General features: G+C 37.5%; 1 protein-coding gene across 1 annotated transcript in view; it reads right to left on the reverse strand.

The window, feature by feature from the left end:
* Positions 1–20,257, reverse strand: part of LOC104466357 (tolloid-like protein 1) — a gene marked incomplete at both ends in the record, with an annotated part of 65,280 nt that overhangs the window by 30,001 nt on the left and 15,022 nt on the right. The window contains 4 exons of the mRNA XM_010079743.1: positions 4,631–4,746; positions 9,367–9,491; positions 12,377–12,482; positions 14,520–14,698. Of these exons, the coding sequence (XP_010078045.1) occupies positions 4,631–4,746; positions 9,367–9,491; positions 12,377–12,482; positions 14,520–14,698 (526 nt within the window). The remainder of the gene's footprint in view (positions 1–4,630; positions 4,747–9,366; positions 9,492–12,376; positions 12,483–14,519; positions 14,699–20,257) is intronic.

Genomic DNA, 20,257 nt, shown 5'->3' on the forward strand with positions numbered 1-20,257 from the left:
CAGAACAACTTTCAACAGCAGAGGGACAACTGGAACAATTCAGGTAAGAACAGCACACACTTTGGATGCACTCTCAGCAAAGCAAGCACTGTAATCTGGATTTCAACCTAACAACCTCTATCTTCACCTATTGAGATACGTCTCTCTTCAGATGGGTCTCATTTTTCCCTTGCCAGTTTTTTACCCGGGCCTTGATGGAGAATTATTCTTTTTTTTAGTTTTGCAAAATAGGAAGAATTTTTTCTTTCCAGTGTTACTGAGAAAATTGACAGAAATCTTTCAATGCCGTACTACTCAGTTTCCAGACTATTGCACTGTTGACCTAAAAACAGCATACATCAAAACATCAGTCAATCCTCTCAGCTGGCATTCACTAGGTTACACCAGCTGTGTCCGTCCACATGCTCTCAACCCCTCTTTTAGTCTAACTGCAGCACCTCCTCTTTCAACTTCCCTGACTTATTTCCTGGACACAGATTTCCCGTGCTATTCCTTCCCAGAAAGGGAACCTCACAACTCACCTCTTTGCTTTACACTTCTCAAACCTCCTCTAGCTTACATGCACCCTTTCCCAGATGTCTAACCCACAGGGCAATTTTCCTTTACTCTTCAGGCACTCCTTCAGGGACAGGTACTAAAGAAATAAATGCACAAATATTATGAGAATTCCAAAACCACCTACTTACTATGTTATTCTCCATGAAAAACAAGGCAGATCTGACTAAAAGTACAATCATTCATATGCTTAGCTCTGCTTCAGTTTTTTATTAACTTTCCAAGGGCTATTTGAATCTACCTCTGAGGACAGCAGAGAGGTCCTGTATATTCTCTCATTCACACAGCAATTCTGTCTGTCCTTTGCAGACTGTTTCTTCTTCAAGCTGTCCTTCAAATAAAGGGGCCTCACCAGCTACAGAATTTTTTCTCTCCTCAGCTCAAGCACTTTGCAGTTCAGATTCCTTCTAAACTCTTACCTTTTTTTTTCTTGAGTTTCTCAGACCGTAGGTAAGCATCTCTGTATCTAGCCATACTACCCAAAAACCCTACTGCCCTTGGCAGTCTCTTTGTCCTTTTCCACCCATGCCCACCTCATCCAACTGTGCGGGCAGAGAGGTTCACAAGGGGGAGCCTTTTTCTTTACCCAGATAAGATACAGACAGCTGGGTTAAGGTCAGGCTAATTTCCACAGCTGCTTAAGCTAACCCAGCTGGCTCTGTTGGAAGTTATGGAAGCCACATCCTATACCTCCTCCATTGGCTCAACTATGCAGAGCCTGGAGTTCTCTCACCAGTCTAGCCACAAGTTTTCCATTTTCCATGACACAGCTGAAATGTCAGATTTGTCTGTTTTCTGTTTGGAAATTTGCCTTTTTCCAAACCTTAGTTGCCAAGATAGAGTTGGGAAAAAGATGGTTTTACTTAGGTGTGATCATGTCTTTGCCTCAAAGTGGTGCTATCTAAATGGAAACCATTAAAATGTAACAATCCTCCTCAATGGCCCCTGCCTTTAGAACTATATGAAATACCCTTCACAGCCTTTTCTCATTCATGCCAAAGTATTTGATGACAGCGCAATTCCTTAACATTGACCAGAATTCATTAGCTGTACATAGGCAGAACCTCCAATCTGTCACAGCATGATTTCTGGTCAGGAACCAAATATTTATAAATATATTTAAGATTCTGGTTTGCAATTCTGCAAAGTATTAAACAGAGCCACAGACAAGGCAGAGCTCGTTCAAGGGGACAGGATGGCTGAAAGTCTTCATAGGAAAAACAATCAACGGGTATTTTTCAACACAATTAAGGAATTATTGATTACACAGAAGATTCAGTTGTGCTACTACAGCTTCAGAGAGAATATATCATACCTCCTACTGCCTGGGATAAAAAAGTTAGCACTACCTGGTGATTGCTACATATTTAGTCCTAAGTTTTCTGCAGGTGGCATTTTTTCCCATACCTACCAAGGATTTATCTGCCCTATTTTATCATTCATGTAAAACATTAAGGAATATTGGAAAGTAATGTAAACTATTCAAAAGACAGATTAAAAAAAACCCCACACTGGCACAGTTGCAACTCCCTATGCCAACAAAGTTTCTATACACCAGAAGAGGGCATACAGTATTACTAACACCATCCTCCCCCAGAGTTTTTTCTGTGTATAGATATACAGTGTACAGCTGTTTACCATATAGTCTTAAATCTTGAGAGAAAGTAAAAGGTGAATGAACTCCCTTGCTGTAGTAATAGCGACGCACGCATTTCAGATCGGGCTGGCAATTTAGGATGCCTATGAATAAAATGAATGCTGAAGCTGGTGTGTACAACTGCAGTCCTGTCCTTCATTGAATTTCCTACCATCAAAGATCAGAAGTGTCTGTAATTGCAGAAAGCAACATGAATAGAATAGATGTCCTCTAAACTATGTCCAAACAGCACAATGTTAAATCTCAATAAATAAGAGACAAGAGCTAGACAATATAGACTGATGCATTTTCAGTTTATTTTTAGGTGACTAAAGTGCTAACTGACATTTCAGAACATGATGTGATGTACTTATACATACTCTAATCTCCACACAACATTTCTGAGATCTATCAGGGTCAAAGCAGCAAACAAATCAACAAAAATTTAAATATATTTACATTTTCCCTTCACAACAAGAATATGTTATCATAATTTACTGAGAAAAATTGAGATCAAGCATAATATGTGTCCAAGGTACCATGATACATGCATTGCATTAGTTAGGAATTAGACATCATTTCTGCTATATACTATTGACATCAAGTGCTTGCTGCAAATAGGGTCCTTTATGTCAAGACAGCCAATATAATTTGGGAATAGCACTGACAAAACATATTTTTTGACATTAGCACAAATATAATTTACATCATTCTTGCTGAACTGTATGTGGACTATGAGAGCTGGGGGTCAGAACAGTGCCCTACAGACACGACCTGTCATGTCAAATTTCAATTAGAAAATTGTGTCTAGTCTTTTGTCCCAGTTAGGGCAGGAGGTAGGATGGGAAGGGAGTTGGTCTTCTTACACTTCTGACCAAGACAGGGGCTTTCCTCCATTAAGTTTTTGTACAGTATAGTACATCTCCAGTGCTGGTTACAGTCTCAAGACATAATGGTATTACAGTGACACTAATATCCAGAGACGGGATTACACAAAGTTGGAATATGCTGTGAATACTTAAGCATGACTATTTCCTAACTCATATATTAATATTGTTTTCAAAAGCCAATAATAATTGTAGATGAACGCCACTATTTTTTAAGTTTTAACTGAGGGTCAGAAAAGAAACCTAAGCCATTTTTGTTGTTATCACAACAGTGCCTAAGAAACAACATGAATAGCAAGGATGTAACATTACCTATCTAGATAAATTTGCATCTTTGCACAAACCTTCTCTTATTCATCTGTTTTCATTTGTTTTTCCCTGCCAACCTGCAGAGCCACCCACGCCCTCCCAGTACAGAATGTGTTTACTTTTCCTTCTGTCTCTGGCTCTTGCCCAGAGGAGGGCAAACACTTTCCAAACAACTTTGCTTTCATGCCCCACAGCAGCAAATGCTCTTACAGCTCCTCAGAATCTATCAGCACACCAAGAACATATATTCTTGGTGTTTACCAGGACCCTAACCTGAAAGAAACACAGAACAAAATAATCCAATGAGGAGAAAACTATGTCCAATAGGGAGTGGGAGATCACAGACAAAACTGACTGAAATATCTGGGAGCAAATGCAGGGTTTTCCTATTTGGACTCTCCAGTGCCGAGACTGGTGGTAGGTTCTATACTTCAGTCTTTAGGCTATATTTGACTGCTTAATATCGGCCACTGCTTCTTGTAAAGAAAGTTACATCCTTCTTTTTTTTCTGTCATATTTCGTCTCGGGTGAAACTTCCCATCGCTCCCTCTATCTTTATTTATTTTGAGGCAGACTAATATCTGAGCCAATAATTTAAGACAAGATTCAGCTAGCATAGCTTGAAAGTGTACACCAGAAGAACAGGTTTTGCTTTCACTAGGATGGCACACTTCTCTCAGCAAGCCAATTTTTTTACCCCACTTTTTCCCCTAAAATTGATGCCCAGAAAGTAGAACTATATACACTAGAACCAATGCCAGGGAACAGCTACAATGGCACTTTATTTAGCCCATGTTATTACTGTCTCACTTCAGAAGCACCTCATTCAACATATTAAAAGCTTCCTCAGGCAGAGCCCAGCTAGCAGCCCCCCCACAGCTCAGTCAGCTCGCCCAAGCCCGTGCCGGAGAAGAAACCTTCCAGGAGCCTTGACTACCTCTTCCACCTTTACATCAAACCACCAACTGAACTGGAAGCCAGTTTTGAAGGTATATCATAATGCAAACATAGAAGGCTGAAATCATGCCTTCATTTCACATGGACTGCCACCAAATAGATGATGTGGTTCTAATGTCCCAGATCAAAGTCAAGTCAGTAACACATGGTTCATGGTCCCATTTTTTATAGTATATCATTGTTTTCAATTATCATGCAAGCTTTAAACTTAAATGAAAAGCTAAAGAAACACAACATTTTATTTTGAGAATAGCATCTGTATTTAGATGAAGGAATGTTATAATACCTTTTCCCCTGGGGTCACAGAGATTCTCCATATGCAGTGTGTATAGGAAGGATAACCATTTGGAAATCCTGGAGAAGAAAAGTTGCCTGTAGATTCCTGCAGTGTTTCTCCACAGGCTGAAAGAAACAAAATACAGTAAAAATATAAAATTGAATTTGCCTAATAGAGAAAAATGCATCTTTCCAATATCTGCTCAGAACACATTTAACTCACTGCAGATGCAGAACGGAAAACAGACTAGTTATTTTACGACTTATTCAAAACAATGATTTTAAAGCAGTCTGACATTCATTCCATTTTACACAGGATGTTTTTATTCCATGAGCTATTTCACTTGTGTGCTGTCTGCTGACATAATCAAAATTATAGCAGTCTTAAAAATGTAATTTCCGTCAATCAACTGCAAAATTACACATATAACTTTACTTTGGTGAAAAAATTAACCACACCCTTAGACACATCCTTTAAGAACTAAAACAAAAGTAAAACAAAAGCTGGCACAGCATGATTGGCACCACACTGGAATTTCATCAGTGGCTTCATGTAATTTAGTACTTTGCCCACATGAGAGAGTGATCTGACCTAAACTCCCTTATTTCTATTGGTATAGGAAACTAAATCCTATATTCAATAAAATGTCTCGCAACAGTGATTTGTAGAGGTATGAGTAATAAAGCAGAGCAAATGTAAAGTCCTAAAATACTAAAGGTTTTTATATTCTTTATTATTGAAGCTTTTAGCACCCATGTCTCACCTGTCAATCATGCTACTAGATGCTGGTGGACTAGTTAATAATTGCTCTTCACACTGATATATAGCATTGGAAGCTCCTGGCTTTCTCCTCCACTAAAACTGATTCTGGTAAGGTGTCACACCTCAGTCAGTCATCCTCTCTGACTTTAATCAACTTGCTTCATGCACTGATTTTGCAGGTGTGATATGAGAGATGCAAATTTGAGAAAATTATCCCATGACTGACAGTGTAATCAGGTCTGCAGTGTTTTCAAATTACAGAACTGACACTGTCAGCAGGTGAACTACTGTATCATCAAAATCTCAATGAATTATAAATGATCTGGAAAATCTTTAAACAAAAGGAGACAAAGGAAGAGATTGTTTATGACAAGGACAGACAACACAGCTGTAGAGGCTGTCTTGTTAAAATGCATCTAAGATGTAATGTGACAACTACACTGTACTATCAGACATAAGCTACATTCAAGGCATTAAATACTCTCTCAGACACTGAAATGGTTATTGTGATGAAGAGAGAAAAGAAAGATTGGTGCAGCCCTGCAAAAATTTAATGGCTGAAGTCACCGTCACTATGTCCTTTAGGAATGAAACAGAAAAAATCCATTCTTTTCCTCCCCTCATTTAAAAAAAAAATGTGGTTTTATCTTTAAAAATTGCAGGCCGCCACAGCAAATGACACATACAAAAAAGGTATTCAGAGCTAAATAGTTATTTCAGTACAAAACCCTTTCAGAGAAAAGGCTATATCCATAATTAACCACAATTTATTTTTAACACAGTGATGAATGCAAACTTAAATAAATTGCAGAGTACTGTAGTACTCTGGGTTCCCCTAGCACTAGTGAACTGTATCATAGTTTACAACACATACATAAAGTGCTTGAGAAAGCCAATCAAAGTCTTGTACAGGCGCAGAGGAAAGCAGAGCCCAAAGAGGAGATATCCTGTGCAGCAGATGCACGCCTGACTCAGGAGATCCATGAGGATGCAAATATTCTGCTCACTGCTTTTAGAGTTCTCTTGTTCTTCCCCCCATGCATGGCTTCACTGAGACTGCACTGCATCAGCCTGCTCTCACAAGGCATACAAACATATCTCAAGCTTTAGTACATCTTCTGTTTGCTGTAGCTGTAACTACTTCACCAACACTACAGCTCCAAAGTAACTCTTGAGCAGATGACATGAAGAGAGAAAGGGATGCTGTTTACCCAATCTTTTCTGCTCATGTGGCATTTTTTCCAGTTAACTGTGACTTTGACTCAGAAATACTGACTACGAAGCAATGCAATGCACACACCCACATAACATGAAGCATGTAAGCAAACAAAATGCTACCAAGTATGTAGGACATACAAGATATCAGTTTGGATGCAGCCCTGCAATCACTAAGAGGAGAGGAGAAAGACACTGGCATAACTACCCCTTACTCTATTAAAGTCCCTAAACTACTCCGTTATAAAAGTAAACATAGCAATGTATTAAGCATAATAACGTTGCATTTTTTAAAACATTACAGAATTTTTCTCTCTTGTCTAGGGGATCTTCTTGTCTGTGGGATCTGAGTTCCAGGCTGGCTTCCAGAGCTGCTGCAGACTGGGTGATATTTGGGCATTTCTTATTTAAAAGCACATTCCTCTGCAATGGGTCAATGGTGACTGAAACAGTTAAAATTCTGTCACTAGAGAATGTAAAGGTTTTCTCTGTAATTGGACTGCGGCAACTACAGTATTCATGTATAGGCTTATAAATGGTATATTTCAAACATTTTACCCTGTGACAGTCCATTAGTAAGAGAGTCCACTTTCAGAAATAAATGTGGAAGGAAAATGAGTGGTAAGGGCCACTTATTTAAATTGCCCAAGAACTAATCTTAGTATATTTCATGTCAGAAGAAATTAATTACAACTTCAGTCTTATACAACTCTATTTTATAAAGCATTTGTACACTTTTATTCCATTGTTAATCATTAACATTGACAATGTTTTCTCTGATGCTTTTTCCCCCCTCCCAAATGTCATGCCTTATATCAATTTCACAAGGCTAGACCACTTGCAGAAATGCCACTTTAACTCTCCCCCCACACACACTCCAAACAGAAAAACCATCTCTCGTCTGTTTTACAGCTTGAGAAGGTTAGACTTCTGATAAGCCTTTCTGTAGTAAGGAAAGAGAAACTATTTTTGCTTTTCCTTGTAAAGATTAGTAATGGGTGCAGGCAGCAGGTAGATTATATGCTTATACAAAGCAATTTCTACCAGTGAACTCTGCAGCAGTGTTTAATTACACAGCCTGTGCATAACACCTCTCTGGGCTGGCCTACACATGCAGTGAAGTTCCATTAAGGATTATAGCGAAATCTGCAAATGACAAAGCCCAGATCCTTCAAGACACTTACAGAACCAACTCTCATTCCTTTGTCCACAGCACTAGCAAATACATACTGTCATATACGGCTAATTTAAGCTTACACTTTTCCAAAGAGAATTAAGAGCTTTAATACTTTTTGCTTAGACCTAAGTCTGTACATCTATACATACATGGCATATATAGCTGCCACAGAGTCCTAAAAATATCTCATGCTGATAATGTTCTTGTTAAACCAAAAAATTCAATCAGTTTAGTACAACTCAGTGTCTTACTGTTGACTTGATTCCCCTTTACAGCTACAGGGAAACAATCTAAAAACCTCAATCCACCTTATGTAGCAAATAAAGGCTGAATTTTGAATGTGAACACTCTTTTATAATCTAATAGAGATGAGAGAAGGTTAAGCCTGAGGAACAGTGAAAACAGCACAAAAAAGAGCCAGGCTAGGTATCCATCATCTGCTCTCTTCCACACATACTGTCACAGACCCTGGCAATTTGTAAATTTGTTGAGTCTCTTCTATCCACCTTCTCTTCCTCTGAACAGCCTTCTCCTGCCAGTCTGAGCCTCCTCTCCCCTCTGTTATTCAGTCCCACTTTACCCACTTGTTTCTCGTCCTCTCTTTCTGCCTAACAGTATCCTTCTCCAGCATTTCCCTTTCTTAATTCTCTTGCTCCTACAAAACTACATATACATATTAAATCAACTACAATTTCTATATAGAACTATAAAAGTAGACCTGTGATTAAATTTTAGTAGCTACACCAGAAGAAACATATTCTATTAGACAGTCTGAAAACCATTCTAATATACCCAGCCTTAAAGTTCAAGATCTGTTCTCAAACGCTAAGGTGCTAAAAGCCCAAAATAACATTGGCAGAGGAAGGACTTAGTTGCTTGCTTTCTCCTTATTATTCTGTTGTGCAACAATATAACTCAATATTAAAATGTGACAGATCCCTTCAGCAATTATGTTTTCCTTTGACAAAAATCCTAAGAAAAAGTTAAAAACAAACCAAAATTGCTGTTTCTAGGTTGTTGAGTCCTGGCACTTACTCAGTTGACAGGTTATCAAACCTCATGCCTTGGCTTCAGAATATATTCAAATACTAAATGTAACTGTTACAACAGTATGAAGTTTCTAACAAGATCTAACCAGTTCACCCATAAAAGAGTTTACAACTTAGTTGTCCTGGCTTGTTATTTGTCAAATTTTTAAAAAAATGTACGGTATTCAGAGTTTATTACAATAATTTAATTTGCTCCCTCTGTACTCTACTTGAATTCAAATAAAGAGGACTCCAGTCAATATGCAAACCAGAAGTGATATTGAACTTTTTTTTCCTAGTCATGGAACAGCTAAAGGAAAACAACGAGTGAAATGTCATGGAATTAAGTGTTGTTTCATGCAGTTTATCTGTCCTTAAGTGCTTGGCATTGCAGAGACCTTACCTATAAGATTTTTTTATGATTCAATTCTTGAACTGCCTACGTCAGTTGCCAACATGGAAACAGACTTCTGAGCATCTGACTCAAAAAATTTATCATTCCTCTTGAACAACAAGTCAAACAGTTGCTAGCATACATTTTTTGTTTGTTTGTGGTGCAATACCTGGACATCTATACAGCTTTCTTGCCTGTGCAATATCTCCTTTACTTAGACGAGTACGCTGGCCAATGGCAGGTCGTATACCATTATCATCACGGGAAGGGAGAATGGTATCCAGAAACATGCCCCTAAAAAAAATAAAAATAAAAATAGACCCCAAAAAAACCTATCAGGTTTCTGTCATAAAACCGTCTGAGTTTTATGAATGCATAATGCTATTTTGTAAATCTAGAATTTACATTTGGCACAAATAAGAGGGTAAAATGCAGAACCTTAAATACAGAAAACATGTCATAAAAATTTCTGAAGTTGGCAAACTTTATGCAAAGTTATCAAAAAAGAATCTTCTTTCAGTACTTCAGTTAACACATCAGCTTTTCTATTTCTGTTAGACAACAGGAGGGAAGTCTCTTACTACTACTAGGACTACACAGGAAAAAGGCACTGCTGTTAAGCTCTTTATATACTGAAAAAAAAAATTACATAAAAATACATAATTTAGGCCCTGTCACAAAATTCTTAATCACAAAATTCCCAACAGAGTTTTTAAGAGAAGTCTTAAAGTCTGACTTACACGTATAAGAGTAAAGTCAGGTACACTTGCCAATCATTCTGCTGTCAGGTGCTATAACATATCTAACTCTACTCTAGCTGCAGCTGCTTTTGAAACAAAAATGCTTACCTGCCAGCCTTGCTTTACAATAAAATACATCAACTTACCATATGTGATTTCAATAACATTTAGCCTAAATCACTACACATAATAGAGAAGCACACTTGTTCTAAAAGCGCAGTTTTATTCAAAATTTCACAAATTTTAAATATAACCCAATACATTTTGATAGTCTCAATTTTAAGAATAAGGTACAAAAATAAGTTCTATTATCATGTTACAGAATTTGAAAATCCCTGAAATCCCATAAAATGGAAGTTAACAGATGAATATGCTTCTGCATTCTCTTGGTGTTTTGTGGTTTTTTTTACACTCTCTTGTATACTTGTACGGCTCTTACTGAAACATAAAACTGGTATTTTCAGGCATAATGTAGGTCCAAAAATGAAGGAACAGTAAAGATCTTTGTAGTTAGGAATACTGTTTATAAATACAGACTGTGTTTTAAATTATAATAAATTAACCATTTTGAGTATTGCAGGTACATACTGCTCTCTTTACCCAGTCAGATCTCTTGTGGCATCACTAGAAATTTTGCAAAAAAAATAATCATTTCAGGATGTTACCCTAAACAGCGAAATAAACTACTTATGGCATTATTCAGTTTCTAGAAATAAGGCATATTATTACTTCAAAAAAGTTTTTGTACCTATAAATTATAATTTTATTTTCCACTGATTTTTAGTATAACCTGAAACTGATGCTATTCATGTTTTGAAAAATGTGAAAATAATCCTCTCTTAAATACTCTAGGGCTTTAATAAGGGAACAACCTGTAACACTTTTACTACAGCATGAACATCATAACTGTGTGTGACTAGGACTTTGTGATTTCTACTCCTTATCGAGGTGAGTAAAGTCTAACAACAAACAGCTGGCAATATTCCACACCGAGCACAACTCATGCTTTCAAGATAAATCAGTGCAAATCAACACATGACCTCAAGAGATTGCTGGATTTTTCTAACCAGTATGAAGTAACAATCTCTTGTACCTTGGGGCAGGGCATGCCTACTCATGGCACCATCAGTCTTTGCCAGCTTGGAAGGTGGTGAGATCAGGGCCCACAAATTAAATTAGCTTGATGTTGTCATTGCCCTAGGACTGTCAGGAGTTCCAGGTTGTTAAATTACTCTATTTTATATAGGTTCTTATAATCTCTTCCTTAAGGTAATGTATCTGTAGCTGGATTAAGTGATGTGACTAATATCTACCTCATGTGGCTCATTCCCATGCTCTTCCAATGGTGAATTATGCATATGCTGAATACGTTATTTAGTAGGGTTTTTGGTTTGTTTGTTTTTTTGTTGTTGGGGTTTTTTTTTAAATAATTTAATTTATATCAGAGACAACAAGCTTAAGAAATGTGCAAAGGCTGGTGACGTTTCTGGTTTATTTCAGAGTCTGATTGTGAAGTATTTTTGCCACATCACTTTTGAAACAAGCTTTTGTTTGTTTGTTTTTGGTTTTTTGGTTTTTGTTTTGTTTGTTTTTTTCAGTTGTGGTTTTGGTATTTTGTTTTATTTTGTTTTTTCACATTACTCTGCTATTTTTAGAGACTAACTAGCTAGACTGTGACTTGGTATGCAGTATAATAGGAGACCAGGTGAAAGACTCCTGCTTTGCTTGTTCTGCAGAGTAGGGCTAGCCTAGGGGAACAGCTTGTTTTACAGCTCCCCACAATCATGCGGAGTTTCAGAGTGAGCCTCACATGAGTTACTATGGAGTTGGGAATGGATCAGCCTGCAACAGGACAGAGCAAAACCAGCAGAAGTCTTTATTATATAGTTTTTATGACAGTAACAATCTGTACAAACAGCAGAGAGGCTGAAGCCTCTGTTATGAACAGTTGACTGCAGTCCTTAGCAAAGCCTGTGGCTTGCGTGATAGTGTCCTAATAATATCAAGTTCTACTTGCATAATCCATAGTTACTCAGGTGTTAAGCATCAAAGGAGATTTCTCTTTAAAAGAACAGATCATGTCACATATAAAACTCCTAACCATTTCACTCATTTGGTTTTTCTAAATTCAAATTTTTGTGGAGACAAAAAAGAAAGTTAGTAGTATGAAATGATGTTTCCAGATTATCTTGTTTTAAAATCTGAAGAACTGAAGGAAGATCAAAAGGCTGCTTTGAAACTGAACAGAAATGAAACATGTTTAAAAAATATAATTACATTATTCTGACTTAATAAACAAGCTGTGTTTTGACTGCTGTAGGAATACTATATTGCAAGGGATATTTTAAGTTATTTTGGAATACTTAAAAAAGCATAGTTCTTAACATTCACAGAGAGGAATATAATTAAAAGTCAAAAGGTATAACCTGAGACTCCAACCTTGAGAAGGTGTTCCTGGCATAGTGCATAATGCTATCGAAGTCGTATGGTTCCCCAAGGGAGTTCACCTCTCCAGGCTCCATCTTCAAGAAGTTGTATTCCTGACCTACAAATGGTTGATAATTAGAGTTTCTTTAATGTATTTTTTTTTGTTGAGATAAAAACCAAACAGGAAAAGAAAAACAACAAAGATCCTCACTTAATCACTCACTGACACTGATAAATCTTAGCCATTTGGGAGTAACCGTGTGCTTTTATTAACCAAGAGAGCAGACATGTCTTCTGAAACACACATCAAATTCCTATATTTGGCATTTAGAAGGACTGTTTTCATTCACCTAACCCACATAAAGACCCCACACATTACGTTGTACTTCATGTAGAATCCAAAAAAATTGCTGGCTTTGTTCTTAATTCCAGAAAGAAATAATTTTGACAGCAAAGACCCTGGAAGAATCCTCCTCATTGTAGCCTCATTAGATTGGATACTAAAGAGACTTTGCTTCAGCAAAGGATACTCTCTGAGCCCCAGTGTAATACAAACACTACAAAGTCACATTTTCAAGGGCCAGCTGCTGCAACTTAATTAAAGCAGAAGATAAACAAAAACATAATACTTAGTTCATCATTCCAGACCACAAGTTCTTTGTCCTAATCAGGGTATTAAGAGATGCAAAGCACCCTTTACTCAACTCATATTCTCATTGGTGTCTTGCAAAAAAACCTGCAGCGGCATTATTAAACAACATAATTTGCATAATATAACAAAACCCGAATATCTTGTTGGTCATGACTTCCTAGTTCCACTTGGTGATCCTCAAGCTCACGCCACACCACAATAAGTGGTTTCAGACAGAAACTAGAGAGACAACTGAAAGGAGAGAGCACAAGGCTGAGCATGCCACTCCAGATGATTTTTCCCATTGCAGAAAAAGCTTAAGGGAAGAGCACCTGTGGCAACTACACAAGTCAATGACACAGAGAAAAGAGAAGGAAGGCTTGGATGTACGTTGCCCTTTCAGGACTTCAGAGAATTGTGGGAGTGTATAACAGCTGCCAGTCATCTTCAAAGTCCTAGCTGAGGTGGTAAAGATTTATTGCATCTCAAATTTATTTTGTTTTAAAACATTTTCTGTAGGAACAGACAAATACTCCAAGCTATCATTGGATAATTTCTGATTTTACCCCTTCTTGAGCAGAGAATTACCGTAAGTCAAAAATCAGTGTTTCACAAAGATCATGCACATTTATGAACATTACAAATGAAACATGCCTAGTTCCCTCCCATCTTACCCACATGACACAAGTGTGGGCACAACAGCTAGAATGACAAAGAGGTGACAGTCACAGTTTAAAGTTCTCAGGTTCCTCAGGTGTGTTGTCCCAGCAACACCAAGGCCACTGGCTAAATCTGCAAGCTCTGTAGGGAACCAGTAATTTGGCAACTGTGGGAACAGTGCCCATCTTTGCCCCTAATTCAAAATTCCCAGGTTCCCTGCCAGGTCTAAACCTCTTGGGCAGCTAAAAAGCTATTGGCATGTTTCTAGTTATCATTCAGTAAAGACTATGAAAGAAAAGCCATTTTTCAAGCACAGAAGCTCTTTAAGAGCAATGACTTCAGAGTTCTTGAGCATAATTACTACTTCTCTCCTTCTAGCCAATACTATTTAATGGCTTGCTACTTGGTTAGATCTTTAGAAGAGACTATAGTTGTAGTATTTCATAGAATCATAGAATAGAATCATTAAGGCTGGAAAAGACCTCAGGGATCATCAAGTCCAACAGTCAACCCAACACCACCTAACTCACTAAATCATGTCCCTAAGCACCGCATCTACATATTTCTTGAACACCTCCAGGGATGGTGACTCCACCACTTCCCTGGGCAGCCTGTTCCAATGCCTGATCACTCTTTCAGTGAAGAAATTTTTTCTAATATCCAGCCTAAACCTCCCCTGGCGCAACTTGAAATTTCATTTGTGAATTACATTGAGATCAGTCTAGCTAAGAAAAATAGCAGGCATACATGCTTATTTCTGCACTTCAGTTCATTTCTGCTATTTAATATTCAGTTTTAACAGTGTTGAGCAGATGAAACACCATAGATTTTTTTTTTCCCAAAATACTTATTGGAATATCTCACCAGGCTGGATGTTTTCTCTAATGATGGTGACATGGTCATCACGGTCTGGTCGTGTATGTTCATGCCAAAAACCTATCACGTGACCCAACTCATGGACAACTATACCAAATTTATCACAGTTCTTGCCAATAGATATAGCCTGAGGACCATTTCCCCTTCGACCCACATAAGAACAACACCTGTAAAAAAACCACAAACAGAAATTACTGTTTTCATGCATATCTCTATGAACCATATAGAAAATTCACGTAAAATATGAGAAAATATTATATAAAAAAATCAGCAGAACAACGCACTATGCAATTTCTGCAGTTTCACACACTCTAGATCTAGTGCAAGAACAACTTGTTATTCAGAATACCTAAAAAAGGACATGTGAATGTTTTTTTTATTCAAGGTCTTCTTCAAAGATGCTAGCTGTGATCAACAGAATTGTCACTTTTGGCCTTGTATCTCAGAATGACTCAGGAACTTCTTTTCACCCCAAGAATCAATAAAGTCGACTGGAAATACCATCTCACTCATGCGTATCACTGATTTCTTGCTCATGAACACTCAATAAGCATACAGAGGGAAGTGGAAAGAATAGGTAAAAGCAAGGCTTCTTCTGTGCCATACTTCTGCTGTGTGTCTTGACAGCACTCATCAGACTCTTGGTCACTCAATTCTGGTAAATTTGCTTTATTTCAATCTGAAAGGGCACCTTACTTCATAAATTCCATCTCTAAAGGGTGCAGAAATTACGCAAGTGAAACAGTAGTCCTTTAAAAGTTTCACTTAGAATGCAATTGAAAATATAGAAGCAAAATACCCTGAATGAGATGTGTAATCTTGTGATGCAACTGTGCAACCTCTCCTCATATTTAGTTTCTCTGGCTATGAGGTGATATACAATTTAATTTGCAACAGTATATTAGGAAGTTGAATGCTCTGGATATGTGTGAACTTTTTTTCTCCCATTTATGTTGTCGTGTAATAGGAACCGTAGTTCCAGAACGTCATATTTTCACAAGAAAAAACCTAACAAAAACAACCCAGAAAAAAACCACTTCACAACGGCTCTCAGGTTTAGTTCCTGTTCCACTGTACTTCCATGATTCCAATACAAACTTACAGAACAGAGATGCCCTTTTCAGCATTCATACTGTCAGCATTTATCTGAGATGTCTGCTTTTTGGTTAGGAAGTCTGCTGACTAGCAAAAGGAGAGAGAGTAAAGCAAATCCTACTGAAAGGGAAGACAATTTCTGGTTTCATAAGCTTGCTGTCACCTCTGAAGACCTTAAATATTTCCAGCCAGTATTATACCCCCTAATAAAAGCCTGATTTCCCCTCTCTACTTCGTAAATTCTGCAGTCTGTCAGGTGGAACAGAATAGTACTGAGCAGATCACCTCCACCCTCTCCCTCCTCCTTGGGGTTTGTTTTTTTTTTTTTTCAAAAGCCATGTTTGCTGATGCAACATTTACATAGTAGAACATATTTGGTCCTTGAGGAGGTCAATGCTAGTGTGGAGAATGATCCTATCCTTCAAATTCCTTTGTGGGCAATAAGGGAATAGCAGCTACAGGAGCAATACTGATAGCAGATTAAATTCAACAGACATTTGCTTGTTTCTCCTTTTCAGGTTTTGTGGTGACAGAGTCTTTTCACTTTGGTTAGTTGGCTGGTCAGTCAGTCTTGGTTGGTCATCGACACTGATTTATGTTAGTGTCTATACAACTAGAATCTTAAAATATGAATATTAGAGAAGCATAGCCATGGCATTTTAGCTCACAATACCTGTTCTTAGTACACATATATAGTGGTTTTAAACTAATGGTTAAAATCAAGGATGGATACACCAAAAAATGATAGCAATATCTTAAAATAATAAAGGCCACACAGATTACCTTACAGAGGAAAATATTACTACAACAGCCTAGGATGGTTGTATCAAGAATTTTGAAACTATCTTGAAAACACTGTTGGGAAAAATCATTGTTCACATTACAATCATTCCTTGCTATCTCAACTGCTTAAGCATTCCTACCCACAAAATAAGTTAACTCTTTTCTCCTGCTTTAGATAGTTCCAAGGACAGGTGTGAATCACCTTTTTAGGCCAAAGCACATAATTAGGCTCAGTACTTCAGCTAGAGTTGTGCAATATCATGTTTAACTAATTTCTGAAGATGTCTTCCCTTGATAGCTCTCTTCAAGGCAGGTAAGTGAAAACAACGGCAATTTAGACTCTCTTCTATAATTCTGTGCCTTTGTCAATGTTACGGGTTTATGTGCTACTGTTCCACACCACAGTAAAAGAAAATAAAGAACATCTGTATATTGCTCTGTGTATTTCCCTCACTCTATAAAAACTGAATTAACACCAAATGACTATTTACAATATTTATTATACAGAAATAATATTATAAACACTGATATAAGTAATAGTAATGGTAAAACTACCTTAAGATGTGCCCTAAAAATCAAGCGTAGGTGATAAAAAGGAGCAACAGATAGCAGAAATAAGACTAAAATAAAACTTTAGAGCAGTTACACCATTTTGTCTCATGATTCCACAGTAGATTTCACCTTTGCACCTGACACGCTGACATGGTTTTGCTTAACATATTTTTCAGACTGCATGTTTGCAGAATAAATATAGCTACAGGTGAATATATAAACACAATTAAAGCACTACAGATACTTTCAATATTGTTTTCATGCAGGTTTTTACCTTTCACTTGTCACTCAACTATTTCAATATGTTTCTATTGTGCAATAAGGAAATTACCATAGTTTAAACACTCTCTTATTCACAGCCTGGGGAGGAAAGTGTTCAGATCCTTAAGAAGCTTTTGGGGTTTTTGTTGGTTTTGTTGTGGTTTTTCTTTAAATTTCCTACACAGTATTACTTACTGTCCCATCCAATTAGAGAAGGAATGCTAGAGTGCACACTTTGCAATCTGAGCCAAAGGTAGCATAATTTGCATTAACTGTTCATTTTCAAAAAGGTTCATTCATTTTAAAAGCCATTAAAGACCTCCTGTCCTCAGTATATATGCCCAATTCACTGCCATAGGCAGTTGTGCTATGTACACCGAATAAATGTGTCAAACACAGTTCCTAGGTCCCAGCCGTCAAGTCTTTTAGAACACTTTGTTCCTTATCTTTGAACACTTTGAAGTAAGAACTAAGATGTGGCATTTGCCTTGGCAGTCTACAGGAAGCTGTGGTAGAAAATATAAAAATCAATCAGGTGAAGTAATCCACATTCCATGAAAGCATGTCACTATTTCCATATTAGGTGAACTTAATAAGTTAGAGCTTCCTACCTATGCTAAGGCCGTGTACATCATTATGGTAATTATGCTATACTGACCTTAACTTGTGCAAAGAGATAAAGTGCACTGACAATGCCTAATGGTTGTTTTAAAAATAGAAAAGCATAAAATGCTTGCAACCTGTGAAATTCACATTACAGACTACTAAATATGGATAAAATTCCACTGATTTATGCATAATTTTCTTTGAAGGGGACCTCTGGATGTCTCCAGTTCAACTTTCTGCTCAAAGCAGGGTCAGATATGAAGTCAGACCAGGCTTGCTCAGGTCTTGAAAATCTCCAAGGATGGAGACAGCAGAGCCTCTCTGAACAACTTGCTCCAATGCTTGTCTGTCCACATTGTGAAAAATGTATTCCTGATTATCCAGTCTGATTCTCTCTCTCTTCAGCTTGTGCCTGTAGCCTTGCTTTCTCCCACCAAGCACCAGTATGAAGGGCCTGGCTCCCTCTTCTTGTTGCCCTCCCCGCAGGAACTGGGGGCTGCTACTGGATCCCCCTGAAGCCATCTCTTCTCCAATGAGCAAACCCTGGAGCCTCAGCATCTCCTCATAGGGTAAGTGCTCCAGCTCCCGAGCATCTTGGCAGCCCTGTACTTAAGTCCTTCCCGGTTATTAATATCTTGTACTGGGGGCCCACAGCAGGATTTAGGGTCTATCTGTGATCTAGCAAGTGGCAAGCAGAGAGGGATGACCCCTTCCCTTGACCCACCAGCAGTGCTGCTCTTCACACAGCCCCAGACACACACCCTTGGCTGCCTTTGCTGCCAGGGCCCACGGCGTTGTGTTTGCTGCTAACCAAGAGAGTTAAACCATGACGGCAGTGCAAGTGATTGATGAGAAAAAAATCAGGACAATCATGCAGAATTATGAAAAGGCAGAACAAATCCTTTAGTTTAAAGCAGTTTAAACACTTCTGCTGAGTCTTCAATGTTTACCACTGTGTGGAAACTCTGTAGAGAAAAATTGCAATGCAGATCTAAAGAATATCAATCAATATTTATAGCTTAAAGCAAATAGGTTATTAAGACTGTAGGTTATGGAATATTTAACACAACTTCAATAGTTTTAACATGCTTCTGTTATTGACTTCGTATAGATTACATGCTTCAGCTAGTAAAGACATATTTGGTGGCTTAAAAATTTCCATGTATTTTCAATATAGTTTTTGCACAGCGATACTTTGGAAGCAAATAGTGGAAAAAGGAAAAAGAGAAAAAATAAGAAATAATTATTCCAAATAGTACTGTCTATGATGTCTCCAGCTCTGCTTCTACTGAGACTATTCACAAGAAGGGCAAAAAAGAATTTAACTCTCTCTTCGTCTTCTTTTTACTTCATTTGGACCAAAGGAGGGTTTAACCTTTTAAGGTTGTGCAATGTAACTTGGAAAAGGTCAGGTAATAGCAATGCACTAATAATAGAACAATAAAATGCCTAGCATAACACATTAAGTTATTAAGACAATTTGTTTTTATAAGAAAATATGGCAAATAAGCACCTAGTTAACCAATTTACTGAATATAACTAACAATACCAAAAAGTTGATTATTTTTTGAAAACAGGGGTGCTTAAGATGACCTCTGAAACGTTTTATCAGTATTTCATAAATCAGATAGATTTTTAGGCCTTTCCAAAAATCATTTAACATTTTACCATTATAGTCATAAAAAAACAAGAGAAGCTGAGCATTATCAGATGGGTGTAATGACTTTGGGTACTTCATCTGAGAGATTTGAAGGATGTTTTATTTTCAGAAGAAAAAAATTAACTGCAATCTTTTACATAGTATTATTCTAGGTTGTCTAACACTGACCACCTAAAACCCAACACACTGAGAATTATTTTTTTTAATGCTGGCCTGCTCCTAAAAACAAGCAATCAGGTGAGTATGGTAATTCCCTTACACTGGTTACTTGACAGATTTCAAGTCCTTCCCAGAAATTATGCACAAATTTATTGAGTGTTTCTTTACACATCAAAGAAAATCAGAATTAACACCAAGTCTTAAAATAACAGCAGCAGTACACACCCATAGAGGGTCACTGGGATTTGCTAGGTTGAGTGTCATGTCATGTCAAGCACACCAGATTCATCTAATTAAGCTACAAGATTCTGATCACTTCAACAATTCCACCGAGTCAAAACTAAAATCAATAAATAAATCTATGAGGGAAATTAATTTGCGATATCATGGTTTTGACCCCAGGTGTGTTTGGCAAAAGGCCAAGACCTCTGTGCTATATGAGCACTTGTCATGCCCCTTAAACTGAGTCGACTGGTAGCCTTTAAAGATCCTAATCTCCTCAATCTTTATTGCAGCAGACAGCTTCTTACTTGAAGACAGTAACTATTTATGAATCTCTAATTCCATTTAATCAGTCTAGCTGATCAATGATGGCAAGCAAAGACAAACA

Source organism: Pterocles gutturalis, unplaced genomic scaffold (genome assembly GCF_000699245.1).
Source record: "Pterocles gutturalis isolate BGI_N339 unplaced genomic scaffold, ASM69924v1 scaffold19914, whole genome shotgun sequence".
Lineage (NCBI taxonomy): Eukaryota > Metazoa > Chordata > Aves > Pterocliformes > Pteroclidae > Pterocles > Pterocles gutturalis.